The sequence below is a fragment of the Accipiter gentilis genome, chromosome 17, assembly GCF_929443795.1.
Source record: "Accipiter gentilis chromosome 17, bAccGen1.1, whole genome shotgun sequence".
Taxonomy (NCBI): Eukaryota; Metazoa; Chordata; class Aves; order Accipitriformes; family Accipitridae; genus Astur; species Astur gentilis.
The window spans coordinates 7,679,475-7,702,944 of record NC_064896.1 but is presented as its reverse complement, the minus strand read 5'-3'; the positions used below and the strand labels follow the sequence as shown (position 1 = coordinate 7,702,944).

Sequence of the window (23,470 nt, the reverse complement as noted above, 5' to 3'; positions counted from 1 at the left end):
GCTACGGGGGTCCAAGCAGGGCCCTGTGGCCCCTCCAGCCAAGACCCACAGGTGGCTCCTCAGCAGGGGGGCAGGATGCCCAGGGTCCCCTCCTGCCTCGCTGGGGCACCTGCATGGTGGCACGGCCCCAGGGAGCCGGGGATAGTGATGGCCTTGGTCCCTGGGACCCCTGTCCCTGCCCCCAGCCCTCTCCACGGCACGAATCCTGCTCCTGCGTGCGGAGAGTGAGCGGAACCAGGGGGCTCCTACAATTATCATCGCACTGAATAATTCATAGCAGCATTACTCCAACAAAGCCTCTCCCTGCCCCAGCTCCCTGCCTGCTGCCTGGCAAGCACTGGCTGGCTTTGGGGGTGCCAAAAAGTGGGGGGGGGCAGGCTGGCCGGGGGGGTGGGGTGGGACAGAGGGGTGTCTGTCACCTGCTACCTGCTGCCAGGGGTTGGGGGGGAGGCACAGGCAGGGGATGGAGGAGCAGGTTGGTGTGCGTGCCCCTGGGGGGGGTCGCCATCCTCCGCTGCTCCCCCATGCTACGTGCCTCAGTTTCCTCCTTGTCACAGTGCCAGGGACGCTGGGGTGAGCAGGACTGGCATGTGGGTTGTTTCGCTGCCTGGCTGAGGACACCCCATCTTTTAGGGGGGGGTGTCTCTGCACAAGCACACAGCATCCCACTCCCTCCAGCCATTCCTGCAGGGCTGGATTTGCCCCAGGGGGGTCCGGACCCCATCCAGTCGGGATCCAGCTGCGAGGCCGGGAGCTCTTGGCCCCAAGCGCCTGTGAGGCCGGGAGCAGTGAGGGGTTAAACGCAATAAAGCCGGTGTGAAACTTTTGGCTGGGGAGCTGCAGGCAGAAAGTGCATTTGTAGCCGCAAGTGGCCGCCTTGAAGACGATCCAGATCTGTCTGGGAGCCGTCTGCTGCTAAAACCCTTTGATCCACTTACTTCTCCCCGGGGAGCTCCCTGCAGCTCTGGTGCTAATGCCCCCGTGGCGACAGGGGCTTCGCTGCCAGACGGATGCAGGAAAGACCCCCCCTTCCCACTGCCAGGGAGGAAAGCAGCCACAAAAAAAGACGGGGGGGGGGGGGGGGGGGCAAAAAAATTGAGGGGCTTTGGGACACAAGAGCGATGCCACCAGGCTTAATGTGTGGGGTGCTGGGGGTGCCTGGGGGTGGGAGCAGGTTTGGCTGTTCCCAGGCTGTGGGCAGGGATGTGAGGGATGGAGCAAGTGTGGCTGGGTGATTGCCGTGGTGCCAGGGCGGGGAGAGGGATGGCGGTGCTGTCGCGGGGAGGGTTTGCATCGTTGATGGCTCCTCAGGACTGCAGATCTGGGGGCTCCCAGCCCCATGGCTGACTGCCCCCGTGCAGAGCCACGTGCATGGCTGGGTGTGAGGACGTACCGCTCAGCAGCTGGACCTGCTGGTGATTTTGGGGGTGATGAGGGCCTGAAGCAGCTTTGCTCAGGCGAGTGTGTCCCTTCTGCCTCCCTGCCAAGGCCCGGGAGCAGGATGCACCCTCCTGGGGCTGGGAAGGTAGCAGTGGCATGTGTGGCTGTAAGGGATGATCTTGGGGACACAGTTCCTATTCATTCTCACCCTGTATGGCCTCACAGCCTGGGTTTGTGGGGGCAGGAGGTCCAGCCCTGTGCCCAGCTGCACCCGAGCGTTTGGGATTTATCCCGATGTGTATTTGTACCCGTTCCCAGTGTGAGTGGCACTGGGATCCCCATGCTGGCCATACTGTGCCAAGCCAGCAGGAATGGGGATGGCTCTTGGGGTCAGTGAAGGTTTGGGGCATGGGGAGATGGTTTTTGAGTCAGTTGGGCAATGTTTGCTTATGTGGAGGTATTTTCCACAAAGGAAAAACAAATTTGGGTCAACTGGCCCAGATAGCAAATTGGCTGAGAGGGGAAGGCAGGAAGAAAACCAACAGTGCTGGGCATCCAGGAGCCAACTCCCATGGGTTTAAATGCCATATCGACAGTTTTGGGTCGTAGCGATAACTTTGCTTTTACTGTAGTAAATGCTTAAAGATGGGGAAGCTGAAATAAGCTGCTGTACTGGATGTCTACACATTTTCCAGTGGGTGTCAGGACTTAAAGGATGCATTAGTCTGTGCCTTGTCCTCCCCAGATCCCCATCGTGGATGGGTTTCACCCCTGTGGCAGTGGGGATGGGTGTCCTCGGGGGGTCCTGGGCTGGGAGCAGTGCTGTACAGCATGGGCAGTGATGGGGTTGGCATGGTGCTGAGCCCTGCAAGGGGACACTTTCACGTGGGCTGTACCCTGTGCCCTGCATAACACGCAGGCAAGTTACGGATGGACCTGTTAACCACAGGCTGCAAGTCTGTGCACGGAGCAGGATGAGGCCATAGGGGAGGAGGGCCACAACATCCTCCTCCCTCCTGGGGGATGGGGTTTGGGAGCTGGTGCTCTGGCAGGTACCCGATGCTGCCTGTGGTTTCGGAGATGCTGGGCTGCCCTGCCAGCAGGACGGCATTGCCTCCACTGCTGCCAGCAACCCTGGCTGCACTCGTGGGGAAGGAAAAAACCACTGAGGCAGCGGCGGAGCCGCGGGAGAGGCCAGGGGATGGTCATGGCCGGGGACGGTCACGGCTGGGTCCGGAGGGCTCATGGTGGGGCCAAAGGGGTGGGATGGAGGTGTGAAGGGAGGCGAGCGGGGAGCGAACAAAAGCTGCATTGAGTGACAGCGCCTGGCCATCCCGCCGCCAGCAGAGCAGGAGCCTGGCCAGGAAAAACAGGGCCTGGAGCAGGGAGCACATCATGTCCCTGGCTGGGGCCGCCGGGGCCCTCGGTACATTCTGTAGTGGAGGAAGCTGGCGCGGGGACGGGCTGGCTCGCCGGCCGCCGCGGTGCAGCTGACCCCGGCGGGGAGAGGCGTGGGGGGCTCCCCCCCTCTGGGTGCTGCACCCTCTGACCGCATCGCTCGCCGGGGCTAATTGTCTGCGTAATGAGCCGGGCTGAGACCGGCCAGAACCCCCTCTCCCACCCGCTCGCTCAAGGGGGGTCGGAGGCTCCTCGGTTCTGGGTCAGCACTAGGGGAGGATGCAATAGGGTTGGGGGGGGGACGGACGACCGGCTTGCAGACAGCGAGCGGGCGCCTTGCCCAGGAATTCGAGGATGGTTTGCAGGCTGCGCTGCCCAGGCAGCAGCGTCTAATTCAATTAAAGCTCAGTGTCACGAAGCTGGGAGGCCGGCGGCGCGTGGGAGCCTGGTGGGGGCCCCCGTGGGGAAGGCGGCCGTCTGAAGGGCTGCCAGGTCCCCTGGGAAACAGCCTGGACGTCAGTGGGCTGGGGGTGTCCCATTCCCCCCCAACCTCTGCTGAGAGACCTGGCACGCTGGGCACGGGGTCTTACCCAGGCTGGCACTTCAGGCAGGTACCCACAGCCCGGGGATCCTGTGGAGCTGCTGGAGGTGTCACCCCCCAGTTAGGAGGTATTGAGGCATGACCCTGGGTGCTCTGACCCCTTGGGGTGGGCTTCCAGGTGACAGGAATCAGGAGCAGCTTCCTGTGGTGACTTGTGGCTTCCCATTGCTTTTACACCTCCTCCCTGTGCCCCAGCATCCTTCATCCCCCTCCACTGCACTGCACCCAGCCCTGCTGCAGTCCCCATCCCCCTCACCCCCCAGGAAAAACCTAAAATTAATGACTAAGAGGGCTGTGGATGGGGTTCAAACCCCTGCAGTTCAGGCGCAGGGTATCGTCTCCCTGCAGTCCAGAGCTGATTTGTTTCTGGTGGTCTGGGCACCAGTTCCTCCTGCCCCTTTTTGGGCCTTTTGTGACACCCTCCCCAGACACCTTTTTTGGGTGGCTTTGTTTCCAAGTGTCTAATTGCTCCAACTGAAAGAGAAGACCCTGCTGGCAGTGTGGACCCCAGGAGGGTCCTGGGGCTACAAGTGCCTGCAGCAGCAAGCAGCTGAGCCCAGCAGCCCATGGCATCGCTGCCAGTTTGCATGTAGAGGAGATTTTTGGGGTGTCTTCCTCCAGAGAGACTCATCAGCACTAAAAAAGAGCCCTGAGGATGCTGCATGGCCTGACCTGGAGCATGTCCACCCGCCTCCTGGTCCCACTGGCTGTCGGGGAGCTGGCCCCCTCGCAGTGCCCATCGCTCAGGGTCAGAGTGGCCCCGCGGGGCTGTGGCAGTGCTGGGCTGTATCCGGCTCCTCCCTCGAGCAGCACCGGGACCGGCTGCTCCAGCAGGCTCTGGCTGATGCAATTTTTGCCATTACAGGTAAAACTGCTGTGCCTCGGGTGGTGAACTCACTCCTCCGAGATGTGCAGGAGGGGAATTGTTGCGTTCCTGTTGCTTTGCAGCATCCTACAGGGAACCTGCAGCCTCCCCAGGTGTGTCTGCCTCCTGCTTAGGCTGCATGTCATTGCTGAATCATTTGCAGAACTGTGCTGGGGGGGCCAGAGGCTACACCGTGCATTTCCCCCCCCCTGCTGCAGCCCCCGTTATGGCTCCACTGACTTGTTACCCCCAGTCCTGCTGGTTTTATACCTGGTCTGGAAGCATCCCTGCAGCCTGCTGCCTGCCCGTTGCCTACAGCCAGTGCATGTGCAAGCGCAGCCCGGAGACCACCATGGTGGGCTGCGGCTGTGGCTTTCCTGCTACCCTGTGTGATCAAACAGGGCTCGGAGAGGGGGGACACCCTGCCTGGGGTAATGGTGCATCCCTGGTGGCAAGCAGCTGAGATTTACAGCTGGGGAAGTTTGGAGCATCGCAGGAAATCTTGGGGTGTCCCCAGTGCTTCTGAGCCCTTGGAGGGAAAAGCAGAGGCTGTGATTAATCCAAAGGCAACCCGGGAGTGCTGCTGGGGGAGCAAAGCTCCCCCTCCCCAGGGTGGGATTGCTGCCAGCCCCCTGGCAGAGCACTGAAGGATGGGCTGACGCTGGGGAGCTGCAGGCAGGGGAACACATCCCTGGGCATTGCTGTGGGGAGACAAAGCGAGCAGGCAGCGGTGGGGGAGTAGCAGGCAGCAGAACGCTTGGACCCGGCTGGGAGCACAGTGGCCCCTCTCTCCCTGCTGCTAGCAGCCCAGCAGAGCAGCCCCAGGCAGAGATGGCAATGTCCCCAAGGGGAAAGCCCTTGGCAAGGTGGGGGCCGACCCTATTGGGACCCCCAGGGCACGTGCCCATCTGGCACAGGGCAGGGACCCCCTTGCAGGAGGAGAAGGCGGATGAAGCCGGGGTGCATCGCCGGGCCCCCCGCTTCGCCACCCTCTCTTACCTGCGGGATGTCGCCCGCTGTTTCCCTGGCAACGGCGATGGCATCCCGAACACCTCGGGCAGAGTTTCCCTGCCTCCCCTGCGATGTCATCCGCCGTTTCCCAGGTAACCCAGCATCCGGGAGCTGACTCTGGCAGGCAGGTAGAGGAGGACCTCAGCCCACCCACTGCCTTCTGCTGTGCCCAGCCGTTTGTCACCCAAAAGCAGAGCACTGGTGGAAGGGCCGTGCCTGTGCGGTGACCCGTGCTGGCCTTGGGTGGCTGTGGCTGAGCAGTGGGGTCAGGCTGGCAGGCCCCAGGGTTGCTCTTCCCAGAGCCAGGGATGGGCAGATAAGGCAAATGGCCCTGCAGCCTCGGGAAAGCAGGCAGCCCTGTCCGTGCTCTGCTCTCTGATGGTGCCTTCTGGGTCTGCCTGGCGTTGGGGAGCCCAGGGAATAGGCAGCTTGGGGAGTGGGAGGAGTGGCACGGCTCAGGGACATGATGCCCACGCTGTGTCCCACCCCATCCGTGAAGAAAGGGCTGGGGATTGTGGCTGGGCTTGTGGGGAGCTGGTGTTCCCAAGGGGAGAATAGCCAAGGGAGGTTCAAAAGTGTCCGGGTCATCTGGTAATTCCCTTTCCTGGTCACCTTTGAGCAACTGGTCTTGGCAGGAGGTGTTAACCTCCAGGAAGGCACTGGTGAGGCATGGTGAGCATCCCACTCTGCTGGTCCTGGGGCTGTTTTCCTCCAGGCGATGCCCTTCATGCCATGAGCCCATCCTGGGATGCACGCACTGAGCAGAAACTGTCCTGGCACCTGGCATTGCCCCCCTTGCTCTATAAACAGCCTTGCTGCTCATCTCCAGCAGCTTTGCTCCATCCCAAGCCTGAGTGGCAAATCCTCCTGCTCCCAATGCAAGTTTTTAAGAGACCAGAAGCCCCACTAAATCCCACTGCAGCAGAGTTAAGTGCTGGGTCCAGGGACGGGACCGTGGCAGCCCCAGGTGCTTTCTCTACCAGCGCGTCAGGAGCCTGGAAGGTCCCTTGCTGATGCAGCAGTCCTCGGCCCTGCCCTGGCCAGCTGCGGGGGCCCCAGCCCAGGCGCGGAAGCGGGGCAGGGTGGGATTATATTTGGATGAAATCGGAGCCTGTGGCATGGTGGTCGCCAGGATTTCCCCGTGGATCCTGTGCTCTGGGGCCAGGGAGGTGAGCGCAGGCAGGGGCTGTCGGCTGGGGTTTTTTTGGGGGAGCCATGGCCCCACTGGCAGCCAGCCCCTTTCCTGCGTGGCCCCTGCTTGGGTGCATCGCCTCAGGCGGGGGCTGGCTTACTGTGCCCTTGCCTGTGCTGCCTGCACCGAGGGCATCTGGCAGCCCTATCCTGCCAAGCCCCCAAGGCAGGGGGGATGTCCCGGGGTGGTGGTGTGTGTCCCCCTTTCCGAGCCCACCCGTGTGCGAGCACGTCGGTGCAACCCTGCGTGTGTGAGCGAGTGTGTTGGTGCGGGGTAACAGTGGGAGTCTGTAGGCTGCCCTGTGCCTTGTCCAGCCGCGGTGGCAGGATCGGTAGGCAGCGCTGTGCAGGGAGCCCAGCCACCCGAAAAGGGCTCTGCGGGTGCCTGGAGGCTGCAGGGTGCCGGCGGTGCCTACGCACCCTGTAGGTGGGGAGCATCAGGGCGTGGGAGCTTCCCACCCTGGAAGGTTTTACCCTGCCCTGCAATGAATGGCACAAGTCCCCACGCTCACTGGGGCACGTGGAGGGGCTTGCAAGCCCACCCGGCTGGGCAGCTGATGTGCACGGGGGAGGCCTCCCCTCCTCCCGGCCCTCTGCGCTGTGAGTAAGCGCAGGCTGGCGAGACCCTGGTGCAAGGAGCTGTGGGGGTGGCGGGGGGGGCCGTAATTAGCAGGTGCAAAGCAAGCTGCTGCTGGTCGGGTCAGCTGAGTCACCGCACAGCCGGCATGTGTGCCGGGGCGCACGCCTGTGCATGCAGGCGTGGGCGATGTGGGGCACGGGGGGTGGGTGCTGAGGATGGGGGGCTGCGGGATGGGGTGCAGGGGGTGGGTTGGGCTGTGGCTGGGGGTGCACGTGGGCGCATGCCGTGCCTCTGCGTGTGTGACCGGGAGAGGTGTGTGACACCCCGCTGCACTGATGACATCCCGGGCAGGGCTGTGTGACCGACCTGGCTCTGGCTCAGGCTTCTCTAGCCATGGGCTGGTGGCTGCTCTTTCAAAGCCCCTGGAAAAATGGAGCTTTTTCCATCTCCGCTCCAAGGGCACATTTGCTTTTGTCTCCTGTCCAGCATCAAGTGGGGGCTGGGAGTCCCCCGGCTGAGGGAGCTCACCGGCTGCCCCCATGGGGCACTGCTAATGGGTGCTCCTTGGGGCTACACGGGGCAGACCAGGGATGGACCCCAGGACTCTCTCTTGCTCACACACCAGCCCCAGCCATGAGCCCCTCGCCCCGCACACCATGCCAGTGTCCCCTGAGAGCATCCCCTTTGGGGATACCCACAAGGCACCCTGGGGTGCCATCACTCCCCTGGCCATCGCCATGGGTCCTGCAAGCTGTGAGCAGGGCCAGGACATGACGTCTGGGGAGGGCTGGGCTGGCCCTGGGGCATGGGCTGGGGCTCGGACATGGCAGAGGGCAGATGGATGGGGCAGAGCTGACTCGTGGAGCAATGGCTGTGGAGCAGCTCTGCCAGTGACTCCCTCTGCCACAGCCACCTCCGTGCCTCAGTTTCCCTTGACTGCAGGCAGCCCCGGGCTGCGTGGGTGGGGGCAGCATCCCTCCTGCCCACAGCCAACAGGGCTGGAGCTGCAGAAACATCCCCGGGGCCCTGTGGTGACCTTGCTCCACTTGCGTGACTCTGGCTTGCCAAACACGTGCTGGGGGGGCTTCAAGATGCGATGAGCGTGTCACGCGGGATGCTCGGGGCAAGGGGGCTCCAGCTGCCCCCCCCCAGCGTCTCGCCGTCTCTCCCAACAGGGTCTGCGTGCGGCTGGGGACCGCACGGCACAGCCCCAGGCACAGACCGAGACTTTTCGGCTGCCTGAGCGACATTAAAGGCATGGCGGGCTCAGCCCTGCTGGGAACTCCCGTCCTGACGCGTCTTGCCCCGGGGTCCGCGTCTGCGTGCGTGAGTGTGAGCACACAGCGCAGGCAGGCAGCTGAGCCTCCCTGCCTGCGTGGGATGAGCAGGCAGCAATTCTCCTGCTGTTGTCACCAGCACCCGCCTGCTCCGCATGACCTGGGGGACAGGGCTGCTTTCCAGGGGCTGTTTCAGAGGTGCTTGATGTCTCTCAGGTCCCTGTGGCAGAGGGCACCACACTCAGTGGCATCTCAGCTGTGCCAGCATCTCTGGGTTGCCTTTCCCCTGGCGGGGACGTGGTACATGGGTCAGGACCTGGTGCCTTTTGGTTTGCCTGGGCCAGGAGAGACATCGGTGTGAGGCCGTTTCCCACTCTGTTTCTGGCTGTGCAGGGACTTGGTGACAGCCATGACAGTGGCTTATGCCACTGACGCCCTGTCCCCATCCTTGTGGGATGCCAGCTCCAGGTGTGGTGTATTCACCCCTGCCAGGTGGGCTGGGGATCTCTGCTTCCTGCAGCAGCTGGTTCCTGTCTGTCCCAGGTGGGCTGTGCTGGTGACATGGGGCTTTGTGCCCTCCACCTCCCATGCACACACAAAAAAAAAGGAAGTTGGAAGTGGAAAAAAGGGAGTTGTTTGGGTTTTGGAGGGTTTCTGTGCTGCAGTGTGTACTGGCGTGGGGTGCTGTGGCTGGAAGGGGTGGTGTGGGACCAGCTGGCACTGGTGGAGGGGACGGGGACCCAGCTCCCAGCCAGCCGGGATGGTGCTGGGGGATGCGCCCTCTCACAATGCTGAAGGAAGAAGGATGGCTGGAGCCAGACCATGACGCGTGTTGCTGTGGGCTGGGGTGTGGAGCAGTGTCCTGCGAGAGGGACAGCAGCATGGGGACAGCAGGGATAGCGTGGGAGCCTGCCAGGATGGGCAGGGGTGCCATAAGCTTGACCAGAGCAGGTGGACCCAACGTGCCGTTGGCTGGAAACCGCTCATTATTTTCACAGATGTTTTTTAAATTGTGCTTCTTGCGACATTTCTGTGCTGTACATCAGGTCCCCATGATGAGTATTTTCTCCTCTCACCCAAAGGCATTGCATCACTAAACCCTCCCCTGCCCCACCTTTGGGGCCTAAAACCTGCAAACTAGTGACAATATTTGTTTTCTTGAACAACTGGGATTTTTTTATTGGAATAAAACTGTTCATGAAAAATCTTTCAGCCAAGAGCATTTGGTGGCAGGGATGCCCCCACAGTCCTGGCAACCCATCTGGTCCCCATCCACGCCGGGGCTGAGAGCCCTGGTGCTCCCAAGCTTTTGCCTTCCATGCTTGCTGGTGGCAGGATGAAATCTCTTGCAGGTATTTGAGAAGCAAAAGGCACCTTTCCATGCACGGCCAAACCAGCCCTTCATCTCCAAAGGCTGCCCTGAGATGCACCTCCATGCATCTGCCCAGGGTTTGCTGCCTTTGCCAGGGAGCTTGCAGAGCAAGCTGTAGCAGCCAGCACAAACCTGCTGGGGTCCTGGATGGGACACAACGTGTCAGAAAGGGTTTGGCTTTGCTCCAAGGGCCTCTTGAAAGACCCATGGCCAGAGCTGGAGTACACAGCACAGAGGGACTCACTGCTCCTCCAAGCATTCTCGCAGGGCTGGTTCCTAGGGATGGTGTGGGGCCACGGGGCAGGTGGGGAATACCTGGAGCAGAGCAAGTGCTTGGGGGACACGTGTGCCCCAGTGCATGACCCCATGCCCAGCTTTCCATGCTTTTCTGGGTACAGGCCAGGTCTGATGCAGATCTCAGGCTGAAAAACAGGACAGCCTTGACTGAACAGATGCAGGGGAAGGATGAGGCTGAATGCAAAACCCTCCAGGGTCTGGGGTTTCTGCTGCTGCTCAGGTCAGTGTGGTGCTGCTGGTGCATCTGGGCAGGACAGTGGTACAAGGGTGATGCGTGGCTGTGACCTGCATCTCTCCCAGGTGGCCAAGTGACCCAGAGATGGGGTTTCACGGCACCCCACAGGACAGTCGTCTCCCATGGGTGTCCGAGCATCATTGTGTAAAGCAAGATGGTGCAGGCTGAGCCCTGCTTCTTCCCTTGTCTTCCTCCTGCGGGCTGCAGGCAATGAAGAGTAGGCAGATAGTTTCTCTCCCAGGAACAGCCAGCTCCTCTGCCTGGTGGGGTTTGGCCCTCCCATGGGGGCTCAACATCCTGCTTGGGGTGCTTTGTTCATCCCCCATGAGTGCTGGGTCTCCCCAGGGTCTCTCAGCCTGGTTTGATCTGCCTTACCTTCAGATCTGGAGCAGTTCTTATTTGCTCTGGGTGTACTCAGCATGGGTACAGGCAGGGCTGCCTGTGGGTGCCAGGGCACACGTTGTCCCCAGGCAGGCACAGCACCGGTACCGGGCAGCAGGGGGGCAGCCAGCAGGGAGTTAAAACGGTACCCGAGGAAAAGGGAGAGCAGCTGGTTTAATTATTTGGCTGCAATGAGAACTTGGTGTGGAGGAAATTGAACCCAGGGGAAAAAATACTGTAATTTCATGCAAAAATTACATGGCAGCTCCGAGTGATTTACTGCAGCTATTTTGGTGGCCAACTCTGGGGTGTAATTAGAGTATTACTGGATAAGTGGCTGATGGTGGAGAGGGTCTTTCCAAGGCATCTCACCTGGTGTCATGTGTTGGAGAGGGGTCCAGGCAGACTGGGACTGGGATGCTGGGAGGGGGCATGTTTTGTCCCCAAAGGCAGGGGAGCTTGATGTCTCTTAGCTGGATGTAGGCACCTTGCAGAGCATCCCTGGCTGTGCTGGCACCTTGTGGCTTGGCAGCACCCTTGGGACCTTTGAGGGAGGCTACAGGTCTTATCCAGCTCTGGAGTGGCTTTTGTGGGGGGGTCGGCACAGCCACACTGTGTGGGTCTCTCGGGGAAGGGGGTGTGTGGGCTCAGCCTCGCTGGGGAGCTGTGTTGGGGGGATTTCTCAGCATGTGGGTTGGTGCCACAGTATTTTTGGGGCGCTGGGAGAGGACGTGGTTTCCAGCTCTTGAGTGTTGCAGTGCTGTGAACTGGGATGCTGGGGGTGGCTGGGCGCTGTGCTGGACCTGGAGGACCTGGGGCTCTCACAGGATTCTGCAAAGGGGGGCAGAGTCCAACCCCACGCACACCCCGTGAGCAGCAATCCCCTGCCACTGCCAGCCCCCCAGCCCATCCTCAGCATCACCGCGGGGCCAGGTATGAGCAGGGCAAGCAGCAGGGTCTGGCACAAGTGTCCCAAGCAGCGCTGTGCCCAGCAGCACCGCGAGGTCCCCCTGCCATCTGGCCAGGGCAGGTGGCCCAGCAGCCTCTGGCTCTGACGCAACCCAAAGGCGAGCAGGCGGCCGTGCCAGGGCCAGCCAGCTCGGAGGTGTATGACACATGGCCATAGCTCGTGTGGTCCATACCCCCCCCTTCCTTCTTTTGGCATCGTGTTACAGGGCAGGGATACAGGACATGTGTGGGGCTGGAGGCAGGCAGGGCAGGCAGGAGGTGGGCAGAGGCTCCTGCCTGTCCCTTGCCTCCTGCCAGCCCTGCACTGGCACCAGCGTGCAGCCTGCAGGCAGGGTCCCGATAGCCAGGGAGTGTGTGGAGCCAGCCCATCACCTTGGCATTGGGGCATGCTGTGGGAGCAGCCCAGCTCTGCCTGGGCCATGTCTCTCGGTGGCACCCGGTGCCAAGGTGAGCCTGCAGTTTGGCTCCATGCACCCACTGCTGTGTGATTGCACCCGTGCAACTCCTGCCTGCTTGCAGGGTGCTGGGAAAGGCCGGTCTCCCTGGAACCGTCCCTTGCTGGGCTCAGCCCTGGACTCTGCACTCCAAGACTGCAGCCTGTGCTTTTAGCAAGGGGGACTGTGGGGACAGTGACACCGTATTGGGGCCAGGCCACCACCTGCTGAGCCCCCAGGCTCCCATAGGAGGGTCCCTGAGCTTCCCAGCCCTGTCTGCTCTCTGCCTGCTCTCTGCCCTCTTCCCCGCGAGGTGAGCATGCCTGCTCGTTATCTGCAGCCACCTTGGTGTGATCTAATGAGCCCTTTGGGGAGCACGTAGGGCGGGACAGGAGGTGCTGGGGGGATTCACGGAGATGGCAGTTCTGCCGGGGATGCAGAGGGATTACTGCATTACGCATCATCCCCAGGGCTCCTCCTCTGCCCCCGTGGCGCCGCTGGTCCCCCCAGCAAAGCCCAGTAGTGCTGAGGATGGCTGGTCCCAGCTGGGAAGGCAGTGTGGTCCCCTCGGGGTGATGGATGGGGCTGCCCGGCAGGACGGGGCTTGGGACAGGCACTGTGGGGGGAAGGGACCTCTCTCCCTCCAGCCACAGTGGGGACCAGCTCTTCTGGTCCCTTCTGTCCTGAACCAGCTTGGGAATGGCCATGGCTGGAGGGGGAGGTGTCACGCAGAACCCCAGCAAAGTCAGGGCAGGTCTGGGGCTGTGCTGGCCCCATCAGGAGAAGCCCAAGGCTTTGGCCAAGGGAGGAGCAAACCAGAGTGGGGAGTGTCTTTGAGCAGGCTGTGGGAGCTGAATTTACCATCCAGGTGTCCATCCAGCACTGAAATCAATCACCCAGTGCCAGTCCTGTTGCTGTCCCCATACATCCATCCCCTTCCCCCTGGGGTGGGGGGACCCGTTCCCTGAGCCACCTCACTGGGACCTGGTGGCCAAGCTGGTGCGAGCCATAGTGGGAAGTGGGGAAGATGCTGGTGCTGTGTCTGTCCCCTCTGGACCGCGGGCTCAGGCTGTCCCACAGGGGATGGGCGCTGCGGGTGATGCTCTCGGCGAGGTGCCTGGGGATGGGGACAAGGCAGGACCTGCCAGGGCAGGGAGGATGCTTCTGGTTTTGAAGGGGACATGGAGTGATGGCAGCTGGCTAAAATAAACTGGCTGCCATGGCAACAGCAACACTCCCATTGCAGAACTTGGTAGCAACCAGCTGTTTGGCAGCAGCAGTAACCAGGGCCCCGGGAGAAGGATGCTCAGTCGTGCCTGCCACCTCTGCTCCAGTGACACCCATGCCACCTCTGGGATGGTTCCAGCCTAGGTATAAGGAGTCTCCCAGTGTGGCCCATCTGCCCTCCGCCAGCTCCATCCTGGCTGGGAGGTGTGCAGGGGGTCTCACCCCTGCAGAAAGGGCTGAGCCAAGCACCCACCTGTGGCTTGGCACCCACCTGGGGCTCTCCAGCTTGTCCCTGTGCTGAGCCCATGGTGGGTGGAGGCTGCAGAGCGTGGATGCCTCAGTGAGCATCCCCAGCCAAGGGCTGCAGAGCAAGGGCTGGGCATGGGGGGCTGCCTGGGGGGGGGGTGGCATGGAGAGCAGTGTGTGGTTTGATTTGCATCAGTCTCTCCTCCATTGGGTTTGGGAATCGCTTGCAGAGCTCGTGGTCAGGAGGGGGAGGGAGGCACCAAGCCAACTGTGAAACACAAACTCAGCTGCCAAGTCCACAGGGGTGGCGAGGGGCAGTGCCGTGCCAGGGCATGCAGCCTGCGCTGCTCCGGGGGGCGCTGTGCCGGGGGTCAGACCTGCTGCAAGCCACAGAGTATATGGCAAAGGTGGGCCAGAACCATCACGGGGCCGGGCAGGGGATGGGCTTTGCCCTGGGGACTCATCCAGCTGCCACAGCATCTGTAGTTGTCCTGAAACCTGGCCTGAACCCAGGCAGCCACAGCCAGCCTCTTTCTGGATTTGGGGGTTTGGGATGGGGCTGGCGAGTCCTGGCAGTGGGTCAGGTCACAGTGGTGGTTTCCACCTGGACCTTCTCCTTCAGGAGAGGTTGGTCTTGGGCACGCCATCACCCAGCCCCAGGGAACGGCAGAGGGACGTGGGCAAGGGGCCGGGCCAGCATCTGCCCCATGGCGTGGGTTCCCAGCTCCACTCCTGCACGCCATGGGGTTTGCCTGGAGCCATCCTTCGCCCCACAGCATCGTGGATCTGTGGGGCAGGGCAAGGCTGGCCCCCCCCCCCCCCCCGCCTGATCCCTGCCAGGCTCTGCCCCTGCTCTGCCCCCGTGGGTGGCATGGAGAGGGGCTGTGGGGCGGCTGCGCAGGGAGGGGGGCTGCAGCATGGGGTCCCCCATAAGCCCCAGCTGTCCCTCTCCCCCTGCCCCAGTGCACGCCTAGGGGGTGATTAGCAGCTCCTAACGAGATGCCGGCTGGGCTTCGAGCTGGCCGGATGCGGGAGGAGGCGGGAGATGCTCTGGCCCGGCCATGTTGAACAGCCTTCAGGCTCCTTGCGTGTCAGCCACCTGCGACAGAGGGCCTGGGATGGACACGGCCCGTCACGCCTCTAATGGGCATTTGGTTCAATTAGCAGCACGTCAGACCAGCTCTACTCAGGCGACGCGCTGACCCGAATACGCTCGCCTCTGCTCGGCAGCCGCAGGCGAGACCCCCGCGGCGGGGAGGCGGGCGCCCTCCCTCTGCCCCCGCCGTGCCCTTTCCGGGGGCACCGGGCAGCCTCTGCGGTCCCCCCTGCCCAGCTCCAGCAGCGATGCCCCAGGGAAGGACGTGCTGGTGGGGGGGCACAGCCCTGGGTCCCTGAGGGGGGGACGTCTGACAGGACCAGGGCACCCGCCGGGGTGCAGCAAGTGGGCTGTGGATGCCCGAGACAGTGCGAGGGGCTGGCGGGGGGCTTATGGGGCATTGCAGGGAGGCTGGCTGTAGGATGCTACAGGGCACTGCAGAGAGCTGACGGAGCGGTGCGGTAGGTTTGCTGTAAGATGCTATAGGGTGCTGCAGAGATACGGCCATGTGACACTGTGGGGCGCAGCATGGGGTGCTGTGGGGTGTTGCAGAGAGCTGGTTTTGGGGCCCTGCGTGGGGCCGTGCAGGGGGCTGGCTGTGGGGCACTGCATGGCTCCAGGGCACTGCAGAGGGCTGCCTGGGGTGGGAAAGGGCAGCGCAGGGGTGTGGCGCGGGGTGCGGTGGGGCAGTAACGCTCCGGCGTGCTGTGGGGCAGTGCAGAGCACAGGCTGCAGTTTTGGAGCAGAGGAGATCCCGTGCACATGGCAGCTGCTCAAAACTGCCTCGCCGAGCCCTGCACCAGGGGCTGCTCCTTCCCGGCAAGCCAGCGTGTGCCGCCCCAGCTCTGGGGGCAGCGGGGAAATGGGGAGATCACCACAGCAAAGAGGCTGGCAGGGATTCATAGCCCTCCTGAGCTCGGCATGCAGCTGGTGCCAAGCTGTGTCCTGTCCTTGGGGAGCCCGGTGCAAAGCCCAAGGAACCTTGTCACACGTTAGGCTGGATTTACAGCTGCCCAGCTGCCTTTGCCCCGGCTTTCTCCTCCGTGCAGCTTTGCTTCGCCTGGTGCCTGTGCTGGGTTCACCCGCCAGTGCACAGAGGGCTGCCGTGGGGTGGGCTGATGCGCCTGCACCCATGGGAGGTGATGGGGGTCTCATCTCACTCCCTGCCTCAGGCACAGCACAGGGGTCCGGCTGCTGTCAGCTTGGGGCGTCTGTCCCGGTCGCGAGCATCTGGGGCGCTTGGCAACCCTCTGGTGCGTGGGGCGTGCTGCCACGGCGTGCCAGCTGCCACCTGCTCACCAGGCAGGCGTGGGCCCTGCTCAGGATGCGGCGCTTCGATGCCAGGGCTGGTGGGCTGTGCACAGCCACCAGCTGCTTTGGGCAGGACCGTGACACCAATGGCAGGGAGTAGGGTTGGCCATCCCCAGGGGCTGGTGCCAGGAGGTCACGTTGATGGCCATCATGCACTTAGCTGCTCGTGCCCATGGGCAGTGCCGTTTCTTGGGTGAATACGACGTCTTTGGGGGTGTCACTGGTGACTGTCCCATGCCACCACCACCGCTGCACAGCATCCCCTGGGATTAGGCACCATCGGGGCTGTCGGCAGCCTCTGCCCCTGGAATATTTCCTCCAACGCTGGCAATTTTTATGTGCAAGAAGTAAATAAGGATCAATTAACCCCCAGAGCAATCCTTGTGCTGCCAGAGAGCAGCCGGCAGAGCACTCGTTAGTGGCCCTGTCACTACTTCCTCCTGTTAACCAGTGTGCGAATCTTTGCCAGGTAATGGGCTCATTAGCTGGATGGACCAGGAGCCTGGACAGATGTACAGACCCTGGCTGTGGGGCTGGGGCTCTCTGGGAGCGTGCAGGGTCTCCATGAGCACAACCGGGCTGTGCTGCTATTGGGAGGGGTAGGATGCGCAGGGAGGAGGCAGGGTGTGGGATTTGGGGGTTTTGTGGTTTTGCTCAGAAAAACCCAGGTGCCGTGGGGACAGCAGGGAAGGGTGGCAGCCCAGGGACAATGACGGGGACGGCAGACGGGCGCAGGGGATGTGGCACGGACAGGGGCAGGTCAGCAGGGCCCCCTGATTTGCTCTCCCCAGCTCTGGCCTGGACCAGCTTGAATTCCTGCTCTCGCTTGAATTGCACTTGTTTCCCCCATCCCGTGCTCTCCTCGGGGCATACAAGAGAATGCCCAGCCCTCCCTTGCACCCCCGAGACCCATGACACCCCAAGGCTGGAGGAGCGACCCCTGGAACCTGCTGCTAGGGTGCTGCTGGCAGCAAGGATCGGCAAGGTGCTCGGGATCCCACAAAGACCACCTTTGTGCCTGGCACCGATGCCCATCTCGGGTCCAGCAGCACCCTGCCGCTGTGCCGGGCACAGCCTTGCCAGACGGCGTCTGTCCGGTCCCAGGACACGGGGAAACGCTCCCAGCCCAGCAGCAGCAGCAGCATCGCTGCCAGATGCAAATTGATAGTCAAGTCACTCATCCAAACAATGGGGTCCGGCTAATCCTTTTACAATGGGACTAATTGCTAATCAGACCGATTTCACACTGGCTGTTCCCCTGACAATGAGGCTCCGTGGAGGAGGGCTCCTGGGGGGGTGAGAAGGCTCCATGGGTACCCACAGCTCCCACCAGCCCCCCCATCCCCGTGCCAGGCCCTGCAGCAGGTCCAGCCCCCCAGCAGACGGGCACCGGGATGGCACCGGGGTCTTACAGGCTGGCAAAGCCTCCAGCAGCTGGTGGCCAGGGCTTGGCACAGGCTCCAGCCTCATCCTCCCTTGGTGTCAAGCAGGGCTTGGGTCCACCTGCAACACCTGGTAGCCCTGGTGCCACCTCCAGCCCTCGCTTCCACTACCGCGAGCATCCCCTGCCCCTCTGCAGAGCTATGGGGGCAAGGGCTGGTGCTTGATATGGCGGGTGTCATCCCCTGGCAGGAGCCCTGGCACGGACTGTATGTGCGCTGGGGACCAATGCTTCTTGCCTTGCGCCGTTTGGGTGCTGTGGGGCTGCAGTGCTGCATGGAGCCAGGATGCCGGGAGGGTTTCTCTGCTTTGGTGAGGAGCCTGAGCTGTTGGAGTGTGGTGGGCAAGGAGAGGGTGCCATGGGTACAGATGGGAATGAGAAGGGAGATACAGCAAGGGTGCAGGGCATGGCCAGGCCTGCAAAGGTGCAGGTTGCTGTGAGAAGTGGTGCAGGACTTTGGGTCGCGGGGCAGAGAGGGGCAGAGCAGTGTTGGAGGCATCGTGGGGACCCTGGGACTGGCACCAGCCTTCGCCTGCTTCCCTTGCATCCTGCCCAAATCTGCCAGACCCAGGTGCACGCCCCTGCAAAGGCAGCTGCTGTCAGGGAGGTTTTGCCAGCCCTGATGTCCCCTGCACATCACCGCACTGCCAGGGGCTGCCCAGGAGCTGAGCCCCGCGTTTCGGGCCATGCGATCATGCGCTGCTCCCTGCCAGCCTGGGCCTGGGTGCTGTGGGACGCCGGCTGCTCATGGGGCTGCCTGGGGGCTGCCAGGCGGTGGCAGGTGAAGCAGGTCCCTGCTTGCGTGGTGTTAATAAGCTCCTGGCCCGCCTCCGTGCAGCCCACTGCCCTGCGCCGTGCACCCCGAGCTGTGGCCAGCCAAGCACATCGGGGTGCTAATGAGGAGAGAGCCGGGCTTGCTGCACCTTGCATTTAATTGCTGCTGTCTTTTGGCTCTTAATGAAGCTTCGCTGCAGAAGAGGCAGCAGCCTCCCCTCCCCTCCTCTCCTTCAGGCAGCCTGACCCCTTCAGCTTCCCCCCACCAGCCCTGTCCGCTGCCCGACACCAGCCTGGCCCTGGGTCCATGGGTGGTGCTGGGTGCTCTGCCCTGGAGCTGTGAAGGGAGGGAGTAGCAGAGGAGGAGGTTAGCACCGTGCTGAATGTCACCCCCGTCCAGCTGTGGTGTTCCCAAACCCCATCCCCTCTCTCCGTGCTCCACAGGGCAGTTCAGTCCCAGACGTGGAGGGCTGCAGCATCTCCTTCCTCCCAGGCTGAGCAGACCTGGGGAGTGCTGTCAGCGAGGGAGCAGGGCTATATAGGGGGTCCCCAATCCTGCAAGGGCCCAGCAGAAGCTGGGCATCACCCCAGCAAGCCCTGCTTGGGCACGTCCAGCTCCTGCCTCGTGTCTGTGTGGGTGCAAGGCAGCACCGTGGGGCTGAGCTGGCTGGTGGCTCTGGCTCTGCAAATGCAGTGACGGCCACGTGCTCTGCTTCCATCCCCTGCCACTTGCACCATGGCTCGGTCGCGTGGATGGGTCATCCTGTGGCTCAAGGGAGAGGTGTTGAGGGGGTTCAGGGAGAGCTCTCCCTGCCAGACAGGCTGGCCCAGGGCTTGGCTTGCTCTGCCTGAAAGCGATGACCATCTGCATGGGCAGCCACCGCTGCGGAGTGCAGCACGTGTCCCAACCTGTTCCTTGAGCTGTGCCAGCCACAGCCTGCCCCCTCCCCAGCTTTGCATGGGGCTGTGCAGGAAGGGGTTAATGGCTAGCCCATACCTGCAGTTGCATTTTAAAGATGTGAAATTAAAGCCCGTAATTTATTCTCCCCACACACGAAGGAGCAATTAGTTCTAAACACGGCTTAATCAGTCAGCGCGAGATTGATTTCTGTAGACTTGGATTTGGTGGCTGCTGGCGAGGAGCCAGCCTGGGAGCAATCTCCAAATAAATGAAGTGCAGAGAAGTAAGCCATTACATAATATGATAGATGAGGCTGGAGCTCACTCGCCTCTTCATTAGTATTCCACTGTACACCAGCAACGGCACCAAACTTTCTCCCCGGCACCTTGGTTTCTTCCCCCCTTCCCTGTCCCTCTGCCCCCCCTTGAGGCTCGGCAGGGGCAGGAGGAGCTGCCTGCCTCCCTTCAGCAGCCCCTGCTGAGCCCCGAGCCTGCGGGCAGTGCTGGAGCAAGGGTCTCTACACCATGGACTCATGCTCTTCCCTGGGCTCTGCATCTTGCCTTTCCCCTCTGGACCCTGGGGAAACCGAGGCGCAGGGAGCTGGAGTGGCAGCTCATGAGCTGCAGAAGATCAGCAGCAAAAGGCAGATGTCCTCACCCCCTCTTCCACTGGCCGGAGTTTTGAAGGCATCCTGCCAGGGTCACCCCAGCCTGTCACCCTACAGGGCAGTAGCAGCTGGGCATGGTTGTGCTGGGATGTGGCCCCTGTGCAAGCTCCCTGCCTTCTCCTGCCTTCTGCAAGGGCATCCCTGCTCTGGCCGGTGAGCTGCTCAGAGCCACAGCATCTGGCAAGAGCCAAGAGGAGTGGAGCACTGCTCTCAGTAGGAAACCCCTTTGAGATGCTGGATGTGGATACAGGGAGCCAGAAGTGTCTGGGGAGAAAGCAGTCCCCAGCCAGCCCTTGTCTGGGCAATGGGGTTTGTAGCCAGGTTTGCAAACCCCCCTGTGCTGTGGTACCTGAGCCTCTCGGGCAGGGTGCGTGCCTTCTGTCCCTGCCACCAGACCCAGCCTGCAGACACACAGAGAACCAGACCTTCCCTCTCTGCCTGGGCCCCCAGCGCTGCTCTCAGGGGGTGACAGGCATTTCGGGGACAAGATCTCGCATACATGGTGCTGACACATTGCTTCGGGCTGTGGTGGTGCTGATGCACACTGCGCAAGGCATGCTTCTCCCTCCCCGGTGATGAGGGAGGAGGGGAGCACATCGCAAAATGATGCGGGGCAGGGAAGGGGTTTGGAGCCAGCTCCAGAGGGTTGGTGCCTGGCAGTGTGTGGACAAAGGGGGTCTCTCTACCTGTGGAGCTGGTGGGGTGCCTGGCAGTAGGGAGAGTGGGCTGGGACCTCTGCAGAGGTGCATGTGGACAAGGCTGTGCTGGGAGCATCCCGGTGGGCTCTGCTTGGAGCATGGGTGGTGCCAGGGCTGGGAGGGACAGAGAAGACCTGGACCTCTTCACGGACATGGTACAGGGCCTGACTCTACCCCTGCTTTCATTGCCTCCTCACCTTGTCCCTCCCCAGGCTGCTGCTAGGAAAGAAGAGTCCCCTGAGACCTGGTTCTGCCTGGTGCAGTGCTGGTGCAGGTCCCCAGGGCACATGCTGAAGACCCCCACCACACTCCCTGCCATGACAGTAATTGCACTAATGATAGATAGCTGTTAGATGCAGCAAAGGGCCATGACCCGTGGGCTCCCAGAGGTGAAATGCCTGGCAGTGCTGTGGGAGAGACCCTCCAGCTGAGCCCTCTGAGCCCTGACCCCTCTGGCTCAGGCAGCCGTGGTGTCCCAGGGGATGGAGTCCAGGTCCCACATGATGTCCCGTGTACCCCCCCAGCCCCGCAGGTATTCCCTTCCTGCGTGGGGTGCTGGAGCCGCTGCTGACCATCCCCTCTGTCCTTGCTGTCTCTGCAGAACTCCATCCGGCACAACCTCTCCCTGCACACCCGCTTCATCCGCGTGCAGAATGAGGGCACCGGCAAGAGCTCCTGGTGGATGCTGAACCCCGAGGGCGGCAAGACGGGGAAGACACCCCGACGGCGGGCAGTCTCGATGGACAACAATAGCAAGTTCCTGCGGATCAAGGGGAAGGCCAGCAAGAAGAAGCAGCTGCAGGTGACGCAGGAGCGCGGGGAGGACAGCCCTTCCTCCCAGCAAGCCAAGTGGTCAGAGAGCCCCGCATCCCACGCCAGCGACGAGTACGACGCCTGGGCGGACTTCAGGACGCGGGCCAACTCCACGGCCAGCACGCTGAGTGGGCGCCTCTCACCCATCATGTCCAACCATGAGCCGGACGAGCTGGAGGAGGATGATGGTACCCCCTCCTCTCCGCTGATGTACCCCAGCCCCTCCAGCACCATGTCTCCTTCCCTCAACGCCCGCTGCTCCGTGGAGCTGCCCCGGCTGACTGACCTGACTGGCACCATCAGCCTGAATGAGAGCCTTGGGGAGAGCATGCTGGAGGACCTGCAGGACGGCTACACCATGAGCCCTTCGCAGCAGCTCCCCCCGGCCGCCCTGCGGCAGCGGAGCTCCAGTTTCACCTTCAACTCCAAGTGCTCCACCATGGGGGCTGCCACCAACACCTACTGCGGGACTATCTACAGCCAGCCAGCCATGAGCCTCATGCGCCGCCTGCCCATGCAGACCATCCAGGAGAACAAGCAAGCCACCTTCTCGCCCGTCAGCTCCTACAGGAACGCCTCGCTGCAGGACCTGCTCTCCTCCATCTCCTACGCGCACAAGGAGAGCATGGTCCCGGGGGACCTGCCCCTGCCGCAGGCCAGCCCCATGGTGCCGGCCCGTGGCCACAGACACAACCCGCTGCTGTGCGGGAGTGGGGAGCAGGGTTTGTCCTCCTACCCGTCCCACTCGGGGTCTCTCATGAAGAGCAATGCTTTGTACCACCCGTCACCAGCCGGTCACCACCCTGCGGTCAACACCAGTGCCTTAGCTAATCCTGTCAGCCTTATGAGCTTGCCCAGTGACACGTGCAGCATGACAGCCATGCCGCACCACGGGCATCTGCATTCCTACGCTAATAACCAAGGGGCACACATGAGCTTGCTGGATTCGCTGCAGGGCCCCTACCCGGGGGCTGTCCACCCCCCCGTGTTGGGCCAAGACAGGTTCCCAGCAGACCTGGACCTGGACATGTTCAACGGGAGCCTGGAGTGCGACGTGGAGTCGATCATCCTGAATGACTTTATGGACAGCGATGAGATGGACTTCAACTTCGACTCAGCTCTCCCGCCACAGAATGGGCTCAACGTGCCCGTGCTGCCCGGGGGTCCGCAGCCCACGAACCAGAGCTGGGTGCCCGGGTGATGCCTGCCCCGGGGTGGGGGGCTCGCCACTGAGAAGCCACGAGGGGAACATTGAGACTAACTTTTTTTTTTCCTTTCTCTTCTGCCTTTATTTGTTAAGACGGGCTAGAGCCATCGGTCTGAGCTTGAGGTCGAACACAAACCACAAACCGTAGGGTCAAATACTGAGACGGGGTAGGGCCCTCAGCCCCCAGCCCACACGTGTGCCCAATCTGCTGGGTCCTCCCGTGAGCATCCTCTGGAGGACACAGAGCAGGTGGGCGGGAGAGGCAGCCGGAGCCAGGGGGGTCCGGGGGAGGGGAATCAGGAAGGGAAAGCCTTTCCAGACGGTCCCAGTGCCCTGGTGTGATGGTGCTGGTTTGATTTGTCCTTGGGCTGGGTGACAGAGTGGTGACAGCTGGTGGCATGGGAACACCCTGCGTGGGCATCCCTCTCTGGAAAGGGACCCTTTTCTCTGAGCCACCTTGGGAAACGAGTCCTCTGAGTAGAAGCGTCAAGAGTGGGGACCCTGCCCCAGGGCAAAGGGGGGGCTCATTGCCCCTAAATCCTGGTGGAGATCTGAGCTCTGCCAAGCCCACACGCCCGAGCCACCTCCACTGTGGGTCTCCTTACGTGGCTCCAGTCAGGTTTTCTTACCAAGCAGTGAGAAGAGGGGGTGGATGATGGAGGGAAGCGTATGCAATCTGCAGCCCTGGGGACAGCACCTCGGCAGCCCACACACCCACCGGTGGCTGGGGGTGCCACGGTCACTCCTGCCCACAGGAAAGCTGCAGTACCCTGCCCAGAGCAGGCGTGGGCACGCTCCTGTGCGTGGTTCACAGCGCTGCATGGGGTGGTCCTGCTGGGAGTGATGTGCTGCTGGCCTGGGTCCCCCGTGCCAGAGGCTCAGGGGGAGCTCAAAGGGGCGGGGGGGGGGGGGAGGCGGGCATATTTATTCTATTTCATGCACTCTTTTCCTATTGAGTTTTTGCATCAGAAGGAAGAAAGGGTCGAGCTTAGGGAAAGGAGGAGAGAGGCTGTGGGCAATGCTGACAGCTGCCCATCACATGTCTCATCTTGGCTTGGCCATGGCTTTGGGTGTTGGATGATGGGGTGGAAGCTGAGG

At 62.3% G+C, this 23,470-nt stretch overlaps 1 protein-coding gene across 1 annotated transcript in view; it reads left to right on the top strand.

The window, feature by feature from the left end:
• The window catches only part of FOXO6 (forkhead box O6), a 36,948-nt gene extending 13,712 nt beyond the window's left edge, over window positions 1-23,236 (top strand). Inside the window, exon 2 of the mRNA XM_049820116.1 lies at window positions 20,954-23,236. Coding sequence (XP_049676073.1) covers window positions 20,954-22,366 — 1,413 coding nt within the window. The 3' untranslated portion in view covers window positions 22,367-23,236. The remainder of the gene's footprint in view (window positions 1-20,953) is intronic.
• The last annotated feature ends 234 nt before the right edge of the window (window positions 23,237-23,470 follow it).